The sequence below is a fragment of the Drosophila kikkawai genome, chromosome 2R, assembly GCF_030179895.1.
Source record: "Drosophila kikkawai strain 14028-0561.14 chromosome 2R, DkikHiC1v2, whole genome shotgun sequence".
Taxonomy (NCBI): Eukaryota; Metazoa; Arthropoda; class Insecta; order Diptera; family Drosophilidae; genus Drosophila; species Drosophila kikkawai.
The window spans coordinates 14,884,605-14,909,548 of NC_091729.1; the positions used below are offsets into that span (position 1 = coordinate 14,884,605).

Here is a 24,944-nt window from a genome sequence, read left to right on the forward strand (position 1 = left end):
TTAATTGATTTGTAATTGCATCCGGCGTGTGAAATTAATGCTAAAACGATTGCTCTTGTTAATAAATAAATTGTGATTGCCAGTATTTAAATACATGTATTTTAATATTTATTTATGTATATATATATATATATTATTTCATTTGAACAATCGATAATATCTTTTTGAATGGGATAACAACAAGCGAAACGTTTGTCTTCTGGGTCTCTCTGCGTGCACGAGAATAATAATAACAATATTTGATAAAGGGTATAAAAACTAGGCGACTCTCTCTCTCTATCTCGAATAACATTAACATGATTGGTCTTTACAAATAGATAATTGTATAAATAATTTGACTATTGACTAGGGATAAATTTGTCGCATTTGCTTCTTCGTGTCTTTCTCTTTGCTAATTATTGGCTAATGTGTATATTTGGAGCAGCAGCGGAATAAATAGAACATCAAATGGATTGCACTGGGGGGCGGGGGGTAATAAGGCAGCGCCTAACTACTTAGCACTACAATGGATGCGCAAATTCATGAGACGGCGGCGAGATTCTTTTGCTTTTTTTTCTGCCACTTTTGGATTGTTTAAATTTTAGATTATTGCGATTTCCTGCTTCGCCGCATTCAATTCGCCGCACTTCCGCTTATTCACCACGCTGCAGGTGTGCAACTCGGCTAGCGCGGGGTTCTTAACTAGACTACGGTCAAGTTTCTTCGATTGGCAAGAAAAAAAGGAGCTTTATCCTTTGGACTCCTATGAGATGTACAGCTCCACGCAGGAGTTGGTCACCAGAGGTGTGGCAGCGGTCACTCCGCCGGCACCCTGACTGCCCGTCTTCAAGGGAGGCGCCGCTGTTGCTGCGGGTGTAGCCGCGGCATGGTTTGTGTCTATGCTAAGCAGCGTTTGAGATGAAGTTACTTCCGCCTCCTGAGTTGATCCTACTTCACCCGTGGGCGTGGCCTCGTCGCTGGTTGTTCCATTCAGAGCAATGGCCGGTACGGAGAGCTTGCTTGAGCCAGAGCCGGAAACGGAGCTGGAACTGGAGCTAGAATTGGAATTGGAGCCACTGCCGGGAAACTGCTTGGCCCCAGGCACAAAGGACACCGTCGCCTTGGTGGGCGTGAGTATCAGGCCGGCGGTAGTGTGAGGAATGGCCACGCCAGGCGGCGACAGCGGCGAAGGCGGAAAAAAGTCCAGCGGGTACTGAAAGGGGGGAAATATTTATTAATAAAGTTTAAACTAATTTTTATATCACAATTATATAGCATTTTCTTTTGCTTACCAAAGGTTGCGATGGCGAGTGCGCTCCCGGCTGACTGAAGTAGGTGGTGGGAGAGACGGGCGGACTTGGGTAGGGCCAGTAGACAAGTGGAGGCGGATAAAAGGCCGACGCTGGGTGGTGCGGATGCGTATGGGGATGGGCGTGGTGTGGATGGTGGTGCGAACGAGGCGTGGCCAGCAGGGGTGTGTGAGGAGGCGGCGGCGGCGGACCCGCTCCATAGGCGGGGAATGGAGCACCAAAGTGGGCACCCAACACAGCGGCACCTAGACCAAGAAACAAAGAAAAAAACGTTTATTATCTATTGAAGATTTTCAACATTTTCCAGGGGAATCTCTAGCGAAAAAAGGGTATTTCTGAGAGGGCAGCTATTGGTAATTGGTAGAGGGTAACAGGTGTTGTGAGTATGACTTGCAGAGGAAGACATATACAAGATATACAGGTATATATGCGGGAATTGAACAGCAAATCCTGGTCTTCTAGCTGTTTTGAATCTCTTAAAAGTTCTATCCTTTTTTTTTTTTCTTTGGTTACTTTGGTTAGTTAGTGATCTTAACTCCGTAGCTAGTGGGGTTAGTCGGTGGGGTTTTTTAGGTTTTAAGTTAGCAGGGGGCAAAATCGTATTCAATCACTCACCGTTTAGACATTGCAATGGTAGGAGAGACATTTATATATATGTATATAGTACTTGGTAGTTGGAACGAGTATCTTACCACCTCACCACCAGAGACCATGAAAACAGTTGCGTACAACGAGAGTACAAGTACAAATTTGGAACATGTTTAGCCGATTGATTGATTGTTTTTTTGTTGTTCTTGTTGTTGTTGAGTAATTTTGAGTCGATTGTTGTACGAGTATTGTTTAATCCAAGCACCAGGCCCTCAAAGAGCCGTATTGATATTATGCACCCGAAGGACGACTGCGCCGAGTTACATACAGGATGCGTCTATGGACTAATACGATCATGATGGACATTCCACTTAAAGTTACGAGAGCACCATATATTTATATATACTTATATGCAGCTAGAACAGTGACGGAAACAGAAACCAATTACACACGCCATATGCCGACTCCGATTCCATCAGATCCACTGAAAGTCCGCTGAAAACGCGATCGAGTGTAAAGCTAAGCCCAAGCCCCGGATACCCCAGTTACAAGTGTACATATATAGAGGTGTGTGTCTATGAGGGGGTATGGTGTGGGTCAAGGGATCAAGGATATATAGGGTAGGGTATAGGGAGTTACGGGTTACTTTCCATTAGTAGGGAGTATCTTAACCCATTATATGACTTTTTTCGAGGGGGGTTTTTATTGGTTAGATCGATCCTCTACTCGTCGGGATATAACACACACAAAGAGCGACAGAGATGGTAAAAGATATAGATAGATTGATTGAGAGAGAGAGAGAGAGAAAGAGAGCGTAGGCGGTATGTCGTATTTTATTGATGTAAAAAATTAATCAAAGATTGTTTACTAACATCTAGTGGTTATAAAAAAGAATGGAATATCAAAAATTGTAAAAGTTTCCAGAAAAAAACATTAAAAACTTTTGCTTTTGTGCGTACGAACTAGTTAATTAGAGATATTATTGATTATGTGTGTGTTGGTTGCTTGGTTGTTTAAAGTGGCCGCAGAACCCGCTCGGAAGCCACTCGATTGCCATACGACTACTAAGACTATAAGGTTAAATTAGGCTAAGGATTAGGCTAGGCGCTGGCTATCTTTCCCATGCCTTTCTCTCGCCAAGCTCGATATACTCCCAAGCGGAGCGAAACTGAGTGTTAGACGCAGCAGGAGGAGGAGGAAGGGTTGGATCTTGGGGAATCGATATCCCGCCAGGAAGACGCTCACAGGAAGCTTGAAGGTGTGTGTAAAGTTAACCAGTAACCAGTTATCATCCAGACTAGACACGCACTATATATGTTTGTTTAGACACTGAAGCGGACCCAAGACTTACAACAAGCTTTAGATAGAGTATCTCTAGTTGATCCCGAGACTAAATTAGTGATGACAGAGAACACACAGACAGTGAGAGGGGGAGATACATATATCGAGAGAGATATATAGCAGAGTGATAGGTATAGAGAGTACTATCCCGTTTGCGACTAACACCAGTTACGCACACTTAAGAGCTACACCATCTAGATCTAGGCACTATTTATAGGGTGTACGGTATTGCAAGTCAAAACGATGAGATTATAATTATTATTAATTGAATTGTTTGATTAATTAGTTAAGAGAGAGGCACGGGAGAAGTCTTGCCATCATCATCGTCTTACAACTAGCATGTATAAATGTATAAATATAGGTATAGAAATCGATGGGCACACAACTGACTCCACCGATCGATGGTTATTCAAGAACTGGGTATCATTATATCATATATATATACGTATTTATATATAGATTCGCTTAGCCCGTAAACAGTTCTCGGTATATGGGTTTCCGTTTTCAAAAATTCAGCTTAAATATGCGCTTGAGCCAACACCTGACGTCGTTCATGGCGGGAGCTTGGGTATCTTGGGGTTTGGTAAAAAGAGAAGGGTCTTCCAAAAGGAGGGGTTTACATTAAAATTAGATTGCACTGAAGGGGCACTCCGCCATTAGAGACGCCACTCTCCGGCCATGAACGACGTTAGCCTCTGTTGATTGCCTTCGAATTGGAGGTGGGGGGGACGGGCCATGTTTATATATTTTAATATATATAATATATATTTCGTTCCGCCCCCTCTGTCTTAGCCACACACGCCCGCACACACAAACACCAAGCTTTTAAAGAAAATTTAGATTGTTTGAAAATGCTTAGTAGAACACAAGTGATCACAGGATTCTTTTGGATCCTTATTCTTTTCTAGATTCCCTCTGGGTTAGCCGTTGTACAAAATGCAAGTGTGTAGGTGAGCAGTGCTTAAGTATGTGTATGTGTGTGTGCCCACGTGTGTGTTTAAGGTTTAGGCTATTCCCCAACTCTGATCAAGTGATAATACATTTTATATATTTTAAAATTTTAACTATCAAAACAATTTAGATACAAATATCTAGCTTATAATTTGATATATATCCCTTGATCAGATCTGGTTAATGTCCCTGGTTTATTATATATATGTTTATAGTAAGTATTATTCGCTTAGACCATAGACAAGTATGCTTAGGCTACTACGAGTACTCCATACAAGAAAAGTACTTAAGTCTACGTTCCAAGTTGGTAATTAAGCTCTAGAGAATGTCTGGTATGCAGGTGTGTGAGTGTTGCCACGATGGTACATATGATATATTGTTACTAAATGTGTGGTGTGTGTGTGTGTGCTTTTTAATGCGGGTTTAACTTTCGCATGTTATGAACGAACGAACGAACGACACCCAATGCCCACTCGCGGAATGTGCCCGAAGTGCTGGAGTTTTCTAGGAAGCCATTATCTCCCGATCTATATGCCCGGATTGTAATAAGAGTAGACGCTACTCGGCGTGCGGGTCAGAGCCCGCTTGGCCGCACTGGCCGCCGCCGCTGCTCCGGCTGCATCCTGCTGGAAGGCATTCTCATAAGAGCGCTTCATGGAGCTGCCTGCCGTGGAGCCGGCTGAGGAGGCTGCCGCTGCCGCTGCCGCCCCAGCTCCTGTCCCAGCTGCTGCTACTGCCCCTGCAGCGGTGGGCATATAACCCAACTGAAAGGGCGGCAAATAAGCAGCCGCAGGACGTTGCATTAACACAAACTGCGGCTGATGGCCCTGCTGTAGCATGGCACTGGCATAGAGCTGCTGTTGCTGCTGCTGCGCCTGCTGGTGCTGCAGATACAGATGCGGATGCTGTTGCAACATTGCGCTGGCATAGAGCTGCTGCTGCTGTGCCTGCTGCACCTGCTGCTGCTGTTGCTGCTCTGCGGCCAAAGCAGCTGCCGCCGCCTGTTGGCGCACCAGCAAACTCTGCTGGGCAATAAACTGGGCCTGCTGTTGGGCCAGCAGGGCGGGCGTGGAACCCGCTCCTGCTGCAGATCCTGGCGGCGGCAATGAAAACGGATTGATGGAGTAGCTTGGAGGAGCCAGGGCCACCGCTGCACTCTGCAGCGAGGCAGCATTATGAGCAGCAGCCGCCGCCGAGGGTTGAGCGGCCATGAAGGAGGCCAAACCGCCGGCGGTTGAAAGATTCGGCAGCAAAGCCGAGGAGGGAGGCAATCCATGATGAGCTGCAGCGGCAGCTGCCGCGGCGGCTGCTACCGCCGAGTGGGCATGGCCTGGGTGCGTGTGCGGATGAGTGTGCGTGTTGTGTGAATGGGAGCCGCCCAGCGGACTGAGCGGACTTAGCGACTGGGCAACTGAGCCGGCAGTGGAGCTAACCGTCGGCGACTGACCGCCGGCCGCCGAACTGAACATACCCGAGGTGGCCGCCAGCAGGGAGGTCTGCTTGTGGGCATGGCCAGCATGATGCGGAGGCGGCGGCTGGGCCACTGGTGAGGCCAAGCCGCCATTGAGGACCATGTTCATGTCGTCGCCGGAGCATTGGAACACCTCGATGTAGCGGAACTTCTTGCCAAAGACCATGTACTGGTTGTGCTTGCGCTGGGCACACAAACGGGCCGAGTCCTCCGAGTCCATTTGGATGAAGGCCTCGCCACTGGGATGGCCCTGTGAAAAAAGAAACAAAGATAGAAGAAATATAGTAGAAATTCATAATTAAATTAATTTCCCAAACTCACCTGCGCATTGATCACCATATGCACACCCTGGTAGATGATGTGCTTGGCAAAGTCGTCCAGAAAGTGGAGTATGTGCTCGACCATCGCCTCGTAGGGCAGTCCGCGCAGCCGAATGCAGTTCTTGGTAGTGCCCGAGGTGATGAGGTGCTGTGTGGGAAGAGTGAGAGCGGCATGGGGCACCGGAGGGCAGAGGTTAGCTGTCTGTGTGGCTGCGAGGCTGTGACCGAGGCTGTGGGCACCCACCTGCGGCAGCAGCGGCAGCTGCATCGTCGGCAGCTGGGCAATCAGCGGCGGTTGACTATGATTGCCGCCCGACTCATAGTTCTTGGGATCCATTGAGCGGTTGAGGACCTGCTGCACCTCGGCGGTTGTGGAGCGGAAAAGCTCGATGTACCGCTGCCCGATGGACTCGCGATGACGGCCCAGCGCCTTGGGCGCATCCGTCTCGTGGGCGAACAGAACGAAGGCATCTCCGGTGGCCCGTCCGTCTGGTTTCTTTACAAACAGCACGCCCTCGCTACCATCGAGAACGTGACAGGGCGCCGTATCGCCAGTGGTGAAGAAATCCAGCTGGAAGAGGAATAAATAGTTTATTAGTTTGTTGATAATGAATTTTACTTTTTACTTTATATTTATTTGGATTATATGTGAGCTTATCTAAACAAAGTAAAACTAAGATAGTTTCTGGTTAAAAATCTAGATTTTTGTTTATAACAAAAGGTTTTAAATGTTTACTTTTGAGTAAGTAAGCTTATGGTTCAATTCTAAGCAAAAACTGATAATACATTTCCTTGAAATAAAGTTTATATTTCAGAAAAAACTAATAATCAATTTTTTTTTGCTTGTTTGGCACTTGAAATGCCATAACATTTAAAAGAAAAGTCATTAAGATTTCATAGAAAATTCATAAAAATCATAATAAATTCATTGTTCCCAAAAATAGAAGACTTAATGTAAGAAATACTTACCACTTGCTTGGCTGTGGCATCGTAGGGCAAACCCCGCATCCGAATGATCACCTGGGCGCCCTTGGAGAGAAAGGCCTGCGCCTCATTAGATGCACCGCCGGCAATGGCCAGGAAATCATCCCCGGAGGCCCGGTACACCTCGATGTAACGGGTTCCAATGTGATGCTTGTGCCGCTTGAGCGCCATGTCGCGATGCTCCTGGGACACAAAGCGAATGAGGGCCTCGCCGTTGCGCCGCCCCAGCGGAGAGAGGCAGAGTGCCACGCCGCCTCTGGAAATCGCAGAATGTAAATCAGTTTCGAAGATAAAGTAGGTCGCTTGTAATCGCGGCGGGTGTGACCCCCTGAACTGGCTTATCAATGGGTTGCATTTGGCTTGGTTTAAGTTGGTTTGGGTTGGGCTTTACTTTCTTTGTTGGTGGGGTTAATCATACACACTCACTTGGCTACGTTGAGGCCGCGGAAGAACTTGGCTATGTCCTGGTCACTGCTCTGCCAGGGCAATCCTCTGGCCCGCACTATGCAGTTGCCGTCGATCTCGTCGTCAATTGAGCTGCGGGTAAAAGAGGCCACAAGAGGTTAGTAAGTAAGTAACCAAGTGCTTGGCTATCCTTATGCAACACGTGTGCTTGGAGCCTTTGAGAAAACGGCGTCGCAGTCACGTATCGCTATGCAGCCAGAGTTCTTGGCGATTACCAAGTCACATAAACATTTTCTGCTGACTCTCCCAAACACACACTCGCGCACACACTGAACAGAATGTCATGCATAAATGGGCCAGCCAGCAAATAACAAAAAATACAAAATCACAACGAAAAATGGAAAATAAAACCAAATGAGCTGCGCGAACAAATAAAAACATGAATAATCCGACAAGGAGAGTTTCTGAAAAGTGCCATTTCAATACTCGGGGGGTTACCTTTCCCTCACTTTCGCCCTGGCTAATTGAATATTTTATAGACGGCTGTTTTTAAGGCAGGCAGCTGAAATTTTCCAAGGCGATCTCGCGATAACCAGAAAGGTTCCCTATGATCCGTTGCGATGTGCCACCCGATACTATACGACACGATTCGATCCGATTCGAGAACTGAGAACCCAGACCGATCCCTTGCCACAATGAGCTCTTATCGCCTTCCAAGCCAAACGTAGACTGAGAAGACGACGCTCCCAGCTCGGATTTGGGGGGGCCGCTTCGTGGGTCTGGGTGTCTCAGGTCTCGAGTGGGATCGCTATGAATGAGTTTGAGTTTTTCGTGCTTGGATCAGCTGAGAGGGGGAGCTTGAGTGGAGTCTTTGTGCTGGCGGAACTAGCTCAAAACCGTTTCGAATTGCAAACTCACCAAATTCCAGGTTCCAGTACCAGGTTGACCAACTCGTTTGCAGCAAATTTGTGACCTGCACAAAGGTAATGTTGGTTTAAAATTGGATTTAAAGGGAATAGATTGGTACAACTCACCTGCCTGCAGCAGTGTCTGGATCACAGTGACCATGTCGCGAGATTCGCGTATGTAAAAGTCGTTGTCTTCCACCGATGAAGTGTTGAGATCTAAAAATGTACAAATAAAAGAAAGTAAAAGTTAATAAACATTTTAAATCTTTCTTAAATTGTTTCTTATTCATTACAAATTACTTATATTTCCCATAAATAAAATAAAAATAGTTTAAAAGATTTCCCGCCTCAAAAAAACCGAAAACTCACCTCCCAGCATCTCGGCGATGGACTGTGGCATGGGCGCCGTTGGCGCTTGCAGCATCTTTTTCACATCCTTGACGGGGACGAGGGCGCGGGCAAGGTCGCCGGACTTGTAGCGCAAAAACTCCTTGCGCAGGTCGCTAAACCGATTATAGTACGTAGGCAGCTCCACATCCTTGGCACTGGCCTCCCGATGTAGGCACTGCCTCAGCGGCAACTGTCCGTCCGTGACCAGTTTGATCTCCGTATCGTGGAGCGACAGCGAACGCAGGTAGGCATCGAACTGAAAGGAAAATACGTATTAGTAACAGTAATTATTACAGAGAGAGGAAAACTATAAGAGAGTCTGGAGCAAAGGTCGCATACTATAAGGAAAAATACCCCAAGCATTCCACTGGCGATAGACTCTTTGGGTCAACACTGATAGTGCCACATATTTGCTCCAATGCCATTGGCTTGGAACCCGTTTAGTCGCCGGCAATTACTACCAATTAAGTGAACAGTTTTCAGCCGTGTCACGGTGAGTAAATATAACACGCGGCTTAATGTCGCATTAACCGCTCGAAATCGCAGCGGAGAGTGGAGTATAAACCATATGACATCACTAATCCCCAACTGCAGCTTTTCTGATACTCTTTTTTTATCTCCGGGCCAATGCCTCTGCGGGCCCTATTGACTTGACCAATTAGTATGCCAGGCTTGTGCCGGATATTTCCAATGCGTCACGCCTTGATCTCGTCTGGGAAGAAAAGTTTCCAGATGAACTTTTAAGCAAAGTGCAATAATTGCCTTAGGCAGGGGTATAAGTATTTAGATCTAAGACGTTTCAGGGATTTTAAAAGGGTCTTAACTGATTTGTATCACTGATAAACTAAAGTTTAGTTCATCAAAAACTAAAAATAAACCTGATTAAAACATAGTATTTTCGATTTAAAAACTATAAATGCTACAGAAGCTATCAATCTAAAATAAACCATGATTCAACTTTTTCAACCCCATTCTGTTGTACTTCTCCTCTCCCCAACCATATCGAGATCTTTTATCTGCATCAGCAGCCAATAATATATGCCGAATGTGTTTGCCGAGTGGCATTTTCCCGCACCTCTGCCAGAGAGACTCGAGAGTGTCAGAATGGAGCCGAAACTAAAACTGGGGGCTTGCCTGAAGTGGTTGCCTTATCAGGCAGGGTTTCCGATAAGCATTGAGGAGGGGGAGTAAGAGAAGGGGGTCTGGTATGAATGGGTGTGGAATCTGTGCAGGGCCAAAGGTCTTCAAGAGGAGAGTGCAACCCATGGTGATGGGGCAAGAATTAAGTACATTAATCATGACTCCCGCAAATTGAAATCAGATCTTTGATCGCCGATCGGCTTATCAGAAATACATAAATAAATTAACATGTGAGTTGGCAATGTTATTGATCTTTAACTAATCGGGTGACAGAAGAAAGTTCAAAATACTGTAAGCAATGAAAGATAAAGATGTTTTAGCTCTAAGAGACATAGCATTAAGAAAAATTGTATATAATTCTTAGATGTATTTCTTTATTTTAGTCTTGTAGTCCCGAATTCCCGAATTCAAACACATTTGAACTATATATTCTTTGATATAAATGTATGTTCTTTTTCTCCCTGTGCACTTTTACAGCCCTGGAAATCCGATGCCCATTGATAAGAGACGACGCAACACTTGAACGAGAAGCCGGGGCAAGGACCAACAACGATTCATTCTCTGTTTTAGAGGGTGCGTTCCATAAATAGACTACCCTCTGCCCCCACAAACGTTTGCATTCACTCTAGCCCACATATAGTGCAGTGTGCCTAATCTTATCGGATTTGGTTACCGGCTCTCCTCCGGCTGATAACAGGCCGAAATCCAAACAAGTCACAATAACCCGAAACAACGTGCTCCGATTACGGGATGGGATTGAATTGGATTATATGATTGGTACGCACCTCTTCGATGGCCTCGCTCAGTGGCTTGCCCGCCGCCTGGGCCTCTGCTATGGGCAGGATTAGCTCACTACCGTTGTCCAGAGAGTTTCCGTTGCCACTTCCAGTGCCACTGCCATTATTGGAGACTGCAGAAGAGTCGCCAATTGCTAGGGGCGGGGAACTGGCCGTGTTATTGGTGGCACTCGAGTTGTCCGAGGAGCCCGAGATGGTGCGATCTTTGATGAAGTAACCATCCGGCCGCACGAGTATTTGTTTGGTGCCAACGATCTGTGGATATGTGAGAGGGAGGGGAAGTATTCTTTAGTCTCGTCTCGTCTAACCAGACAATGATAATTGCTGGTAATAATGATAGGGAAGGGTTGTAAAGGGTCTTTAAGGGAAAGAGATTTCAATACTCTAACTAAGGGTATTATGATATTAAGCCTAAGTTGGAGAATCTTGATTTTAAATACTTAATAAAATATACTATTCCTAAAGCATTCATTTCACAATTAATAATGATATTACAAATTTGTAAATATATACTTTATGATCCCCAAACTCAAACCATTGTATACAAAAATACAGTAAGCATGACTGTTTCCAGTCTTATCAATCCAAACAGAAACCGCTCTTGACCGAGCCAAGTTTTTGCTATCACTATCATCCGATAGTGGAGTACACCTGCAACCTGGGGCGCCATGTTTCTGGATGGTTCTGGGGATGTACATATTTTAAAAGGTGAACTGCTGAAAACCTTCAGAATTTCAGGGAACAAAGAGCCAGTCTTGCGTCAGCGGATATGCAAAGAAGTCAAAGAAGTCGCGATCTGAATCTGAATCGGAATTGGAATCGAGGCCCCCTGCAGGTAGTTGGGCTCTATGCAAATCTATAAAAATCCAAAACAGAACGGGAGACCTTAGGCCTTAGCAAATGAAACTAACCGTGTGTACTTTTCTTTGTTTTCCAATTTCTGACGATGTCTGAAATCGATTTGCATGGGCTTTGAATGGCAGGCCAATATTTACGGGGAAACGGGTCTATACGATATACGGCTGGGTGGAATAGGTTTCCGAGGAAAATGAAAAATGCATGAGTTTGCCGGCCGTCATGTTATATTCATCCAGCTCCGGCATATTTGGGTTCCTTTGGGGTTAAGAGCGCCCCTAATTATGCCAGCCTTTTCGGTTTCCCAACACATCCGATGATGTGTACGCTATATAGTAGGAGAGAGGGTATATGCCTTAGTTTACATTAACCCACTCAGTTAGCTATCTGTAGAATCGCAGATTGAATTATTAAAGTTCAGACAGCTAAGAGTTCTAATTGGTTCAAGTAGAGCCGCACAGAGCGATAGAGATTAAGAGCGGCGGCGGCTGCGGCCTCACCTGTCCGCGCACCTCCACCACTCCAGCGACTTGTTGCAGTTTGTTTTCGAATGTTAATTAACTTTAATTGTTGCCATACGAGTCATAACTAGCCTGTAATTAACATGCCAATTACTGCATCGGTATATGTAAGCCAGCAAAGCGAGTGTGTGTGTGTGTGTGTGTGTGTCTTTATCAAATCAAGAAAATTGCTCTCGAGCAAGAAATCTATAACAGAGAAATTCAATTTGAGATTGAGCTGACACGAAAATGGAAGCGGGAAACAGATCACCTGAGAGACGTCGGAAAAGTGTGTCTCCGTTCGGGAAAGTCGCCTGCCTGCTTGCCTGCCTGCCAATAAATTCTGTTATCACGCTTCCCCCCAAAACGAATACCATAATCAAGCGATCCAAATTGACAGTTCCGTCGTACCGCCCCTCAACTGTCCAAAATAAGACTACCTATCGCTCCATTAGGCAGCCAAATGACAGTTGGAATCGGTCATCGATATAGGCGTTATTATGGGGCACGTCGTCAGTGTGCCAAATATAAAACCCAGACTACTTCTATGGTTGAATCAAAATATTAATTTCAGTCACTGTTCTATGGTTGAATCAAAATATTAATTTCTGTCACTGGATTATTGCAGTCACAATGACAGAGTTGGCTAAGAGAAGGAAGGAACTATATGATACTATTATTAAGTATGAAGTTTTCCACAGATATCAATCTACTAGCTTACGATGAGGTTTCAAGAGATATGCAAGGGGGTCTCAAATAGAGCTATGTATATATAGCTCCATACTGCATCATCATGACTCTTTTAATAATTATTTTTTGGAGTACCAGACTCACCATGATCTGTAAGACATACCAATTAAATATCACATCTTTAGCTAACCTATTAAAATCTAAAATTAAAACATATATATTAATATTCATAATTGACAGGTTTTACCACAAAGCAAGCCTTACTTTCCCTTAATTAATTTGAGACTCTTAGGAAATATTTTTAATGATATATGTTATTTTCGATCACACTTTTGTCTCGTGATCTAAACCAAATATATTCATAAATCGCAACAGTTTAAAGTGACTTAAACACTATATATTGTTAAAAATTAACTCATTTCTTTATTTAAAGTTATTTTTTTTCGATAAGCAGCGCCACTTTCCAATGGTTTGCGAATACCGTTGCAAGCATTATGTGGCTTCAGATATTTGCATATATTTCGCAGACTGAATTTGGTATTCAGATTTGCCGCCAATATATAAATTATATATTATTCAGAAGTCTGGTGTAGACTAGCATCGCTCATTAGGGTCTGGAACTTGGCGAGGGGTTGTCGGCAAAAGGAAAGAGGATCTATTGGAGAAATTCGACCGTCTGACCCCTTGACCCAACCGAAAATAGCTATAGAGAAAAGCGAAATAAATAATAATAATAATAATAATACCACCAATAGTTTGCCACGGGGACTCACCGCGCAAGATTAGCATAAAAATTGGCCCCAAAGCCGAATCGTTTTGCGAAAGCCACTAAGCCACTTAGCTGGAAGCCAGAGTTTAAGCGCGGGGTAATTAATTCACAATAGCTTGGCAGCGGCCAAAGACAGAAGCTGCCGGCTCTGACACCGCTGGGACGGGTCAAGGGGGCCATCGGAAGGGTTCGAGAAAAAGTCTCAAAAAAGTTTCAAAAAAGTCTCAAAGCAGAAATAGAAGCAACCGTAATTGCGGCCCCCCCAATGTCGCCATTAAATGCCACTTAAGATCAGCCAAAGGGGCCCCCTCATCGGGGAGGAGAAGGGAGGTACTCCCTGCACTTACTAAAATGTTGCGTGCTCGTCATAAAATCGCGACAATGTCAGGCAAACATCTACACCGACAACAAACGAAAAAAGCTAAGCCAGCAAATAGCCCCTCAAGAGCCCCGACCCGAAGGTACACACAGAGCCATCTAATGGCCGGCAATTTTTCCCTCATCAGTTCTAGCCGGTGCGAAAACAACCTCCACAATATATATATATTTGTATATATAGTGTAGTGTATAGTGCCTGGGATATCGGTAAGTATCGGTGCGGTTCCTCCGAACACGCAGCCTCCGCCGGAATCGAAGCGTCCACGTAACCGCCCGATACGGGTTTTGTGTGCTCTCGAGATTGTCAAGCACATTGGGCAAATAAAATTGCGTACCGAAAGCGTCATTATTGAACCCCACGAAATGCATCGAAAATGGGGAAACCGAATGGTTGCTCAATGAAACCGATAATGGGGGTATAAATTATTCAAAGATCTTTCAATCCAAAACAAAACGATTACCTCACTCACAAACTATTTATCTTGAAATTACTATAAGTTAAGACAAATCTATAAGATAATACTGATGATTGTTAATTACATTTAAATCAAAAATAAAACGATCAGTATTTAAACTCAATCCTATCTCCTATCTCCGCTTTAAACTATAACCATTTCCCACAGTAAACACATCTCTTGAAGGATGCCAATACCCCTGTGCCTATTACATCATCTGCAATTTGAAAATCTTCTGTATGCTTTCTTGGAAAACTTTGCTTTGGCACTTGGCAAATAAAATTTAATGGCCGGGCGATAGTTTGTCGGTTAGGGAATTTCGTAATGCCATGGAGCCGGCTCCGATGAGGGCTTTCGACTTGACGGGGACAGCAGGTTTCGGTTGGTCTGCCCTTAGCCACCTCGGATGTTTAGAGATTTTTTCCAAACAATTAGTGTCAATCGCTTGGTAAACTCAAAATATGCAAATATCCATATATACGCTGTACCCGCCCCACCATTTTCTTTCCCACTCCCCCTCCATTGTGGGGAGGGATCTCCCCGAAAACATAAACATCTCAATACTGATGAACCCCAAACACGTGGCTGGTTGGAAATTCTGTCAGATTCCAGGGTTCGAAAGTGTCAATCCAGGCATAATCTAGCGCCTCGTAAATATATATCGAAAGAGGTATAACCACTAATTAGATATATATCGTATTGTGATTGCAGCTTTAAGGTAATCGTAGATATTTCTCTAGTATCTTACGGTTTGTTTGATACTCGATCAACAGTCGCAACTTGTCATTATAGTATCTGGGGAATTATCTAGAGAATGTATGATGTATTCTGTATTTAATTCAAGGGTATTTCGAAATATAGCTGGCCGAATGAAAACACTCGGCCAGCATCTTTTTTCTTCAACATTTTTTGGCGAATCAAAATCGAGAGCTGTAACATAATAAGCAATCGCTACGCCACACAGTTGAAAGTGCAGCGCATTGGCTGATTGTATGGGTGGGTATCTGTGTGTATGCGAGGGGTCTGTTATCGCACAGCATTCATTAATTAAAGCGTAGACGAGAGCCGAGCGATCCAACAAAATGGTGAACAATGGGCGGTGCCACTGGATATACCCTCATGGAGATCAGGGAGCTTATTTTCTTTATATAGACCTTCACAGAAAATTGTTCCGCAATCTATTTGATCTTTAGAAATATCATTTTTATCATATCTTGTCATTATAAGTGACAATTAGTCGTAAATTAATATATTCAAAATCGTTTGGAATTTTTTTTGTGATCGATGAGCAGAAATAGGTTAATTAGAAAATTATTATTCTGATTTCAATATTATCATGACAATTATTTCATGCTTTAAATGCTATTAGTATCAACTCACCTGTCCAGTGGTCACTTCCAGAAGGACAAACACCAGCAATATAATCTCCTTCTCGTCGGATCCCAGGCCAGGACCATTTTGGCCACAGGTAGCAATGTACAGCGAAACAACGTGCTCGGGAACCTGCATTTTATCTATATATCCTCCTCCTCCTGAGATGATCGTGCTGAAGATCGCTGTGGTGATCGCGGATCAAGGATCCTATGATTTAGCCTATTTGCTTATAGATCCTAGTGCTCCTTGAACTGAAGCCTCATGCCAGACTAGCTTCGAACGAACTGCATTCTCAGGGCTGCTCCGCCAGCGGCTGTGCCTGCAAGTGTACAAAAAGGGGAAAGGAGGTGTAAGTAATTGCACAATCCGCACTGAAAACTGCAAGCTGAACTCGGACTTTGGGCTGCATATTAAGCAAGCACTAATTACGAGTGCGTTCAAGAAATGTCAAACAAAGCGAATCGGTTTGTGGCAGAGTCAAAGCGAAACCACTATAAAGATATATACTAAACACGACATATACTATGTGTGGCGGCGAGCTCGCACTAAAAAATCAAAAAGAAAGCCAAAGTCCGACGATTTGCGCGAAACTTGGCAAAACGCTTGACACCGCGACATTTTGCATATGCAATCCATCGTCTGTCCGTCCGTTTGTCCCTCATTTAACCCATGTAACGTTGCCAGTTTTCCCCGTCACCTTGCCGCGTTGCCGCTTTTCAGCTGCATTTATAATTGGCTCGGAATGGAACTTCTAAGACCGCTGACGTCAAGGGGGTCAAATTGAAATTAAAGTATTAACCCTCGCCTGGCGATTTGAAATTTAATTTCGCCCAACAACAAACTCAGTCAGACGGCGATGACGGGAACGAAAAGTGTAGAAATATACGAAGGACCGACGAAAAAAAATTACGGCGCAGTTTTATGAGCATTTTTAATGGGAAAAGCTTTGCTCTTAATGAAAACACAAGACCCGCAGAGTTCAGCAAAATGGCGATCATGGGTTAATCGGGGCGCGCAGGCGCAAGTCGCTCTTTGTAGTGCTCAAAATGACTGCTCTTTGTTATAATTAAAATTTTAAATAATGCATATGTACGTGCAAAAAGGCCAGATTGTCGTAATTGAGTTACTTTAAGTGCTCCCCGTGTCGGATCTGATCAGATCGGAACGGAAGCTGGCAACAGTCCTGCTTCAATAAGAAGAACTTAAAGTTGTTCAATTAAAAATCTTCCTTAGGCCTTGAATGAATTGTTAAACTTGTATAAATTTAATTGATTTTAATTAAAATGGTTTACTACATATATTTAAAACACAAAAGTGTTATATTAATAGTTTTTTTATTTATGACAATTAAAAAATGCAGTAATTACAAATATAACTTTCAAAAGAATAAAAAACATCACAAGTTAAGAGATATGATTTTAAACCAAAACCATTAAATATTTAAAATTATTTCTCAATGTCCAATTATCATTTTTCGAGCAGATAAGCTGCTAGTTAAAAATTTGCAATAATTCTTTTGAGATTTAAGCTTAACCCACATTATAAGTCTAAAGGAATTTTAAAGTATATCATGTCGACGATCGACTGTAGCAGTCTGCTCTGCTTTTATAGTCCACACTTGACTTATAACTTGAATTGCCCGAGGGGATTTATCATCCCTCTTTTCACTGTTGCTCTGTATTTACTCAGTCCCTCCTGAAGATTTAAGATTGACCATGTGGTAATGAGCGTTTGCGGTTATATCTCGGGTCTTGTGCAATTTATGACGTTTACTTTTTACAGGTTTTCAAAGCTTAACTCTTTTTTGCATCTTGCCCTGCCCTTTGGGTCGTTTTTTCCGTTACTGGGAAATCATCATCAATACACGGGTTCCCACGTTCTCAAGCAACCCAAATCAAGAACTACGACTAAAAAGCCTAAACTGGTTCGTAACCTTTATGCTTTTGACATTATTTTTCGACCTCTGGGGTTAAGTAAACAGGAAAGTTGTAATGCTGCAATGCCTAATGTTGCAATACAAACTAAAAGGCCTAAAAGCTCTCTATTTCCTGTTCCGGATGGAAACGAAAGACCTTAAACCCTTATAGGCCATTAAAGCCCCTTGATTTACCTCTACCTGCCGAGGGAGGGGCGGGGCATATCATACTGTAAGTGGCGGGCTTATGAGATGGTTTATGTGCTTTTAATTGATTGCAATGCAAGCGATGGAGAGCGATACTGTTATACGAAAAGGGCAGCCACGCATAGATAAGTTTTCCCTTTCGTTGGACACTTCATGATGATGAGAGATGGACATGGAAATGGTACTCTCTTCATTAATGAATAACGGTGCGCGGGTCTGGGCCCCAATTAAGGCAAAATAAAGAATGGTCAAAAAGACAATGGGAAAGCGCTATGGTCGTCATTAAAAAGAAGAAACCCAAAAAAACAGACTCTAACTGGAAATCAAAATTTAGGGGGACTTCCCCAAGACAAACTTATATAAATTTGAGGAATGGAAAGTTTTAACCGATATATAATTAATTATTTCTAAATTATGAGTTAAATTTTATATTAAAGAAAATTTGGCTAAGACGATAAAAAAAAATAGCCTTGAGGTTATATATTTTTTTTTTAGCTATAGAAAATTCCGCCTTAGACGTTCGCCTGCAAATGAAGATCGGTCTCCAACTGAGGCCGTTACGCTTTTGAAAGAGAATGAGCCGTAAAGCTGGTGATTAAATACGAATTAGTGTCAGGCGCTGCAGGAGTGCAATAAAAACACACAATAACTCAACAACAACTAATGCAATTAATGAATTGCTTGCTACCTGCTGATTGGTAAACCAGAAAGTGAGCAGATTTTTTTCGGACTCGCTTATTAAATTATGAATTGCGCAAGTTTCTTTTTTACTATTTTTTTGTTTTGTTTTGTTTTATGCATTGTTTTCCGCTTGCAAATATCATTTGTTGCTACTGCCAGAGTGTACCGTTATTTCTTGTTGTTGTTGGGGCAACAGGAAACTTATGATTGCGCAAAATTGCTGGCGAGAAATGCCAATTGCCAAAGTTATTCACAACAAAAAAAGAGAGGTAACACAAAAAAGTGGAGAGAAAAGGAAAATGTTTTAGCCTCTTGCTGTAGTGCGGTTTTTATCTCCTTTCCTCTTTCAACCGAATCTCACGCAAGCAACAAGTGCAACTCTATTAATGTTGCTGTTGTTGTGATTCTTGTGTTGAAAACCAAATAAAGATCTAAGCCTTACGAATTTGGAATACCCTTGTGCGTGTATTGACACTTATCTATTCGTTAGAATTTTCCGTAAGGTAGCATGAGTCTTGAGTTTGGCGCATATCTTATCTCCACAACATTTAAATTAACTAAAAGTATTTTCCCCCAACTGGAATAATAAACAAAGAGGGAAATGTGCTAAATTATTAGTTAGATAATTTCAATAGTTAGCTTTAATTTTAAAATTCTCTCTTTGCCCTTTAAAAAATATAATTATAATTTATTATTCCAATCGATCGTACAAAATCTGTCAATTAAATAATCGAATAATCTTTTTCTAGGAGAGGGTATCATAAACAAGTCGGTCTCTCTTTCTCTCTGCATCTTCGTTTTGGTCTCAGCTAACTGTAAATTTGTTTTCACTTTGTTTAGCGCATCGCCCCTTACTGTTGTTTTCTTGTTGTTGCAGTGCTTGTTGTTGTTCATTTGGTTCATTCATTTTGGTATGTTTAATAGATTTTTCGACTTACAGCAACAGCAAAGTGGTTCTCAATCGGACAACCGTCTCTCCCGCTCGCTCTGCCTCGGATGCGACAGGTTGTTGTTGGTAAATGATATCTACAGCTTCCTCTTCTGCCTCTTCTTCTTCTTCGAGTTCGCCCTCGCTCTCGCCGCGATTTAACTGTTTTTACTGTTTTCTTGTTTTATATACATACGTTTTCTTCTCTCTCCTTCAACACGTTGTATACATTGCACTTGCTGGCTTTTCACAAATTTTCGGTTTTTATTGCACTTTCTTTTCGCCCGCCGCACACACACTTACACTCTCACACCTGTGTGTGTATTTGTATCAACGCCCGCGTTGTGTTTTGGCCGTTTAAGCAGTCAACTCTTCTTGGCTAAAGTGCTATATTATTTAAAACCACCGTATTAAAACGAGCGACTAGAGGGGGCGGGGGCTGCAAACAAGTCTTTTCTCTTCGTCTTGTTCGCCTGTTGCTTCTACCACTTTGTCTTGTCTTTTTTCTAGTTTTGTTGTTCAATATGTGTCGGTGTGCGTGTCGGATTTTTGTCAGGTTATTAACGGCCGCCGCGCATCCGCTTCGATTCAGGTTGGAAAAACAACTGATCGCCAGGTAACACAGGTAACCACAAAGGTAAGGTGAGTGAGCTGCGCTTGCAGAGCGAGAGACAGAGAGAGCGCGCTCAGGTGCCAAGCAAGATTCCAGCACGCACATACCAACAACAAAAACAACAGCAAGGTCCAGGTATGTGTTTGCCAATAGGCATCGCGATGGTAGGGAGAGGGAGGGGAGGGAGTTACACATACTCCACTCTCAAAGCTTGACTTAACGGAGAGAGCAGCAAACGTTTGGCTCCTCTCCCTCTCCCACTTAGTTTCCCACGCTCCGCAAGACAGTTACGCTCAGTGAGCATGACTCTCCCACTCTCTGTATCTGACAGCAAAAGTTACCTGCGCCGCTCCACCAACACATGCGCGCAAACCTACACTTACACCTGTACAGTGTTTGTACACTGGCCCTGCTTCTTCTTCCCATTCGCTTGCTCAATTACCAAAGGCTGGCGGAGAATGGAGAACGGTGAACTGCCCACGTAGAGTCCCCCGCTTCTTACCTTACCTGTTTACCTTTCGTCTTGGCCAAAATCATCCTTCTGTTATTTTCAAGCTGCAACTATTTTCCCGTTAATCACACTGTTTAAATAACACTTTTCGGAATGGACTGAGATACAGATACACAGAGCAAATGCAACAGGCGAGCGACTAACTAACTGGCTGAAACTCAGGTAAACGCGTTTTGGTCTAAACGAGACCGAGAGAGAGGCCAGAAAGAGAGAGAGAGAGCTGGATCGCTTAACTGAGCAATTGCGCCAGAGTTACACGCGTGTCACGAACCCAAAAATATATCGATATCTCAGAATGGTGTAACTTTAATTTAATATATCTTAAAAATAAATTTATTTTACAAAAACCTTTATAATTGAGAAATTTGTCACAGAAATATATTTAATCTTTCGCACAGGGATTTTAAATAATCACCCTTAAACTATGCTTTGAAAAATAGTTATATTTTAAGAATTAAAGAGCAACTAAAAATAATCGCTGTAATAATATACCGTTAACTAATGAAAGCTTTTTGAGACCTTAAAATATCCGACAATTCAATAAAACTCCTTTAACAGTTTTTTTCAAGAGCTGGGAAACATTTAATAGATAGATTTTTGGAATATTGCACAATAGAAACATATAAAATGGCATACTGATAAAGGCAAGGACCGAAATAAGTACACAGTATCCTCACAATATAATCTCGTTCTTGAAGCTGCGACTAAGCTCCTTGTGCGGCAGTACAATGCTGTTCAGCAGGATCTTCTCGGCGGGCACCTGCACAAAGCAGCCTGAAAAATATATACATTTTAAGGGACATCCTTCAATGATTTTGAAATACTTACCCAATATGGTTATCGAGGGATTTAGCTTGCCCTCGTTGTTGAAGAGCGGCGGGTTCTCCATCTTGGCAAAGGGCTTGTTGGGATCCGGATCACTGGGTGTGCCTTCAACGCGAGCCCAAGCACCTATGGTCGAGCCCCGGCCAACAATCGAGTGCAGGACGAGTGTATGATCCTGGATTTGAGCCTGCTCCAAGACAATCGATTCTCGAATGCGCACGCCAGGTCCAATAGTGACGCCCGGACCAATGGCCACATTGGGACCCAACTGGAAGACAATGAAGAGGGATTATAAAAACTAAAAAACGATAAGGTAGTATATACCCACCACTGCGCTGTGATGAACAGTGGCACTGGGATGCACATAGACATCCGGAAGCACGGTGCATATCAAGCTACCATCGCCCTCTCCTCGCTTGGTTCCCACATTGGCCAGCCGCTCCGGGTGGGTCTTCTTGTAAAGTCCCAAGTAATGCCGATTGGCATAGATGGCCGATCCGGCGGTCTTTAGCTGCGACCACCAATTGGGCACCGGCATGGCGAACAGCTTATCCGTGCCAGCCAGCGGGGTGAGTACCTCCTGCTCCCACTTGATGTGTCCCTGCTCCCGACCATTGCCATTTCCGTTACCATTGCCATTGGAAAAGCCCTGACAGCCGTACTCCTGGCCTCTGGAGTGGAAAATCTGTGCCAGCACCGTGAATATGTCCATGGAGCAGACATACACGCCGCAGTTGATAAATGTGGACACGTAGGAGCTGGGCTTCTCCACGTAGTGGGACACTGCTCCTTTGTTCTTATCGAAAACCAGGCATCCGTAATGCAGCGACTGTTGGCGTGTCGCCTCCGTGGACATGATGGTCACCAGAGCAGTCGACGGACGATTCTCGTGGAAGTCACGAAGCTCCTGCAGCGGAAAATCTGCACAGACATCTCCATTGAGGACAAAGAAGGCCCTAGGATTGCCAGCTCTGATTTGATCACGGAAGTGGTACATGCCACCCGCCGTTCCCAGGGCCGTGAACTCCTGCAGGTACCTAAAACAAAGGGGACACGTCAGAACTACGCCCGATTTCTGCGGAAATAAACCCACCTAATGTTGATGTTGCTGCTGCTATACAGCGCCTGCATGTCGCCCACAAAGCCCTCCATCTGGGTCTGCGGATAGTAGCCGATGATGAGAATCTCGCGCAGATCCGGCAGCTGGGCGCAGGCCTCTATGTGGTGGGCAATAAGCGGGCGCCCGGCCAGTGGGAAGAGCGGCTTGGGCGTGTCCAGGGACAGCGGGCGGAAGCGAGTGCCCTTCTGAGGACCGCCGATCAGGATCACGGCCTTCAGCATGGTGTGCGATGTGTGCGTGCAGCGGCAGGTGACTAAGGCAGATCAATCAATTCGTGGAAAAATCGGCGAGTTCGTTGGTATTATCTATTTTCTGTTTACGTTGCCAGCTAGAATATCTCCCAACAGCTGATTGCAATTCAAGAACGTTGGCAGCACTGGCCAGCTAGAAGGCACCCCCTGCTCCAATTGGAAAAAAAGAGCCGTTAGCTTTACCAACACTGAACAACCAGCCCCAGATTTAGAACAATTCGATTTTAATCTATTTATACAACAAAAACCATTTAATAAATGTCTTTAAATACACGATTAGAACAAACGCAAAGCACTGAATCTATATATATAGTGGTTTACAGCTGGGAATTACGATGGAAAGCAATACTCTGACGGTTGCAGCAATACGATGAACCAGTACGGGGGCACCCTCTTCTCCAAAAACAACTCCTCTCCTGGCGATTAACGCACCATATCCTCTGGGTTGAACATGCCGCGGGCACGACGCAGAATCGAGTCCTTGCTGGCGTCATACGGATGGTCCTTGGAGGGAATCTCCAGCACAGCGGGCACCGGAGACGTGTGTGCGTCGATCACGTGACGGATGAGCTCCGCGCAGTTCTGGTTGATCAGGATGATGTCGATGTCGTCCCGCTTGAGGAAGCGCTTGAAACAGTCCTCCAGCTCGCTGACGGCGGTGTTCTTGTCCACCACCATGAAGTTGGGGTGACGGTTCTTGTTGATCTCGCCCACGCCGCCCAGCAGGAAGCCCACGCAGGTGTCCTCGTCGCCGATCACGCTGATCAGTTTTCCCTTGATTGCCGAATGCAGAGCCATGTTTTCCTGGGGTTTTCTTGGTTTTTTACGGAGAAGCGATGTGAATAAAAAACTCTGCAAACTTTGGAAAATGTTCGGTCAGCTGGTGTCTATCACATGACCCCGCGAGTAGTGTTACCAAAAGAAATCAAGAAATTGTGACAAAAAAGGGGGATTCTAGAATTCATTGCAGCTGTTCACACTAAAATAGTAATGTAATGTTGTTAAAGGTAATGAAACTGGTTTGCGTCTGTGCTTTTCCAATTAGAAATGCCTCTGAGCTTAGCGTTGCCAGACTGTTTGATAGTAAGCGCGCAATTTAAAAACGTCTTATCATTGCGGAATGTATAAATCGCACTAAAAATAAAATATTACAATGAAGTATTTTAATTTTATAAATATATAATAATTTAACATTTATTATGGCGTTACTCCATGGCCATCGCAGTCAGCAATCTCAGCCAATAGTTCCTTAATCACCTTATCCGTTAAGTCTACGTACGCTTGGAGGGGCCTCACTCTATCCTCGGGTGGCACAGCCTCCTCCTCAGGCACCGAAAGCCCAATTTTCAGGGTTGGGAAGTTGCAAAATTTGCACAGAAACATCAATTCGGAGAAATAGCATTGCGAGCAGCAGTCGTAATCCGAGAATTCATTTTCACAATTGCGATTACGGTGGTTATTCAAGGCGCCAGAGTCATTATTGGTGTTATTGTGATTGTTGAATAAATCAGTGTTATTGATATTAAACAACGTTAGTGGAGAAACCCCGCGATTGCGCCTCAGATGATCTGACCGGCCCGGGACCCAACGTCGTGTATTGAGTCGCGGCCAATGACGAGTAGCTCTTGGCAACATATCCTCTTGTTCTTCCGGTATCCGTAGCATCCGCCGCCTGTTACGGGCTGATGAGCGTGACCGTGAATGTGACTCTCGATCCCACTGGTCAGAAGGCATTGTTTCGAGATCACTCCTTGGCCTGCAGATCCTTGATAGTAGTGAATGGGCAGTACTTGCTTAAAATATGTCCCTATTATTAAGGATAATTATAATAATGGGCATTTGATTTCCAGATTCAATTATATTAGACTTACTTAAAGTATAGTCTTTGGCGGCTTTTGATAATACAGGTCCCAGTGCTGATTTTTTTCAGTTTTCCACCGACAAGATAAGATGCAGGTTTTTTGACATCTGATATGATTTGAATGAAGTCAAGGAGTGCTTGGATCAAACTGAAAAAAGGTATTCATCTACATGATACAAGTATAATATAATATTATGTTATAATATAATTACACAATTTTTATTTTTCATTTTCCATTATTTCGGCGGAATACTTTTGAAAAGGCTTTTAAGTTGATGATCCAGAGTTGCCACTTTTTCCGCCTTGCCCTAAGAATCGATACATCGATAGTTCTTCCGATGAATAAGCCCGTGTCTATAAAATAAATTAATTTCCCCAAAAAAGCCTAATTATAAAATCAAAACTACAATAAAAAGCACCAAAAGAG

The 24,944-nt window shown here is 43.8% G+C and overlaps 3 protein-coding genes and 1 long non-coding RNA gene across 11 annotated transcripts; all 4 read right to left on the bottom strand.

The window, feature by feature from the left end:
* Window positions 1–85: 85 nt before the first annotated feature.
* Window positions 86–20,615, bottom strand: fus (epithelial splicing regulatory protein fusilli). 8 transcript variants are annotated; one of them, XM_017177894.3, is made up of 13 exons: window positions 19,347–19,940; window positions 15,612–15,924; window positions 10,573–10,839; window positions 8,627–8,903; window positions 8,384–8,473; window positions 8,268–8,322; window positions 7,371–7,481; window positions 6,930–7,200; window positions 6,205–6,531; window positions 5,962–6,108; window positions 5,641–5,890; window positions 1,272–1,534; window positions 86–1,192 (listed from the first exon to the last, which is right to left on the bottom strand). In XM_017177894.3, exons 2-13 carry the CDS (start codon window positions 15,738–15,740, stop codon window positions 743–745), a joined length of 2,637 nt encoding a protein of 878 aa, XP_017033383.1. In that variant the 5' UTR covers window positions 15,741–15,924; window positions 19,347–19,940; the 3' UTR covers window positions 86–742. The 8 variants fall into 8 exon arrangements, with proteins under 8 accessions (XP_017033383.1, XP_017033382.1, XP_017033381.1 ...); XM_017177893.3 differs by having other exon boundaries at window positions 5,962–6,531; window positions 19,347–19,941; XM_017177892.3 differs by lacking the exons at window positions 86–1,192; window positions 1,272–1,534 and having other exon boundaries at window positions 1,718–5,890; window positions 19,347–19,943.
* A 403-nt stretch (window positions 20,616–21,018) lies between these two features.
* On the bottom strand, window positions 21,019–22,768 carry Gmppa (GDP-mannose pyrophosphorylase A). Its single transcript, XM_017177657.2, has 4 exons — window positions 22,379–22,768; window positions 21,614–22,322; window positions 21,289–21,553; window positions 21,019–21,234 (listed from the first exon to the last, which is right to left on the bottom strand). Exons 1-4 carry the CDS (start codon window positions 22,624–22,626, stop codon window positions 21,134–21,136), a joined length of 1,323 nt encoding a protein of 440 aa, XP_017033146.1. The 5' UTR covers window positions 22,627–22,768; the 3' UTR covers window positions 21,019–21,133.
* A 110-nt stretch (window positions 22,769–22,878) lies between these two features.
* On the bottom strand, window positions 22,879–23,567 carry Vha14-1 (V-type proton ATPase subunit Vha14-1). Its single transcript, XM_017177684.3, has one exon. It carries the CDS (start codon window positions 23,452–23,454, stop codon window positions 23,080–23,082), a length of 375 nt encoding a protein of 124 aa, XP_017033173.1. The 5' UTR covers window positions 23,455–23,567; the 3' UTR covers window positions 22,879–23,079.
* A 293-nt stretch (window positions 23,568–23,860) lies between these two features.
* On the bottom strand, window positions 23,861–24,918 carry LOC138927989 (uncharacterized). Its single transcript, XR_011444450.1, has 3 exons — window positions 24,730–24,918; window positions 24,528–24,665; window positions 23,861–24,463 (listed from the first exon to the last, which is right to left on the bottom strand). It is a non-coding gene; the product is annotated as an uncharacterized lncRNA (long non-coding RNA).
* Between the last annotated feature and the right edge of the window lie 26 nt (window positions 24,919–24,944).

What these genes read in the sequence shown, in the direction of transcription:
- fus (XM_070284781.1), bottom strand. Translation starts at nt 15,740, where the DNA reads ATGCAGGTTCCCGAGCACGTTGTTTCGCTGTACATTGCTACCTGTGGC. An exon ending in TGAGCGAGGCCATCGAAGAG is followed by an intron (nt 8,904 to 10,572) that starts GTGCGTACCAAT and finishes TTTTCCTTTCAG; the next exon opens with TTCGATGCCTACCTGCGTTC. An exon ending in CATCGCCGAGATGCTGGGAG is followed by an intron (nt 8,474 to 8,626) that starts GTGAGTTTTCGG and finishes GTACATTTTTAG; the next exon opens with ATCTCAACACTTCATCGGTG.
- Vha14-1 (XM_017177684.3), bottom strand. Translation starts at nt 23,454, where the DNA reads ATGGCTCTGCATTCGGCAATCAAGGGAAAACTGATCAGCGTGATCGGC.
- Gmppa (XM_017177657.2), bottom strand. Translation starts at nt 22,626, where the DNA reads ATGCTGAAGGCCGTGATCCTGATCGGCGGTCCTCAGAAGGGCACTCGC. An exon ending in AGCAGCAACATCAACATTAG is followed by an intron (nt 22,323 to 22,378) that starts GTGGGTTTATTT and finishes CCTTTGTTTTAG; the next exon opens with GTACCTGCAGGAGTTCACGG. An exon ending in CTGTTCATCACAGCGCAGTG is followed by an intron (nt 21,554 to 21,613) that starts GTGGGTATATAC and finishes ATTGTCTTCCAG; the next exon opens with TTGGGTCCCAATGTGGCCAT.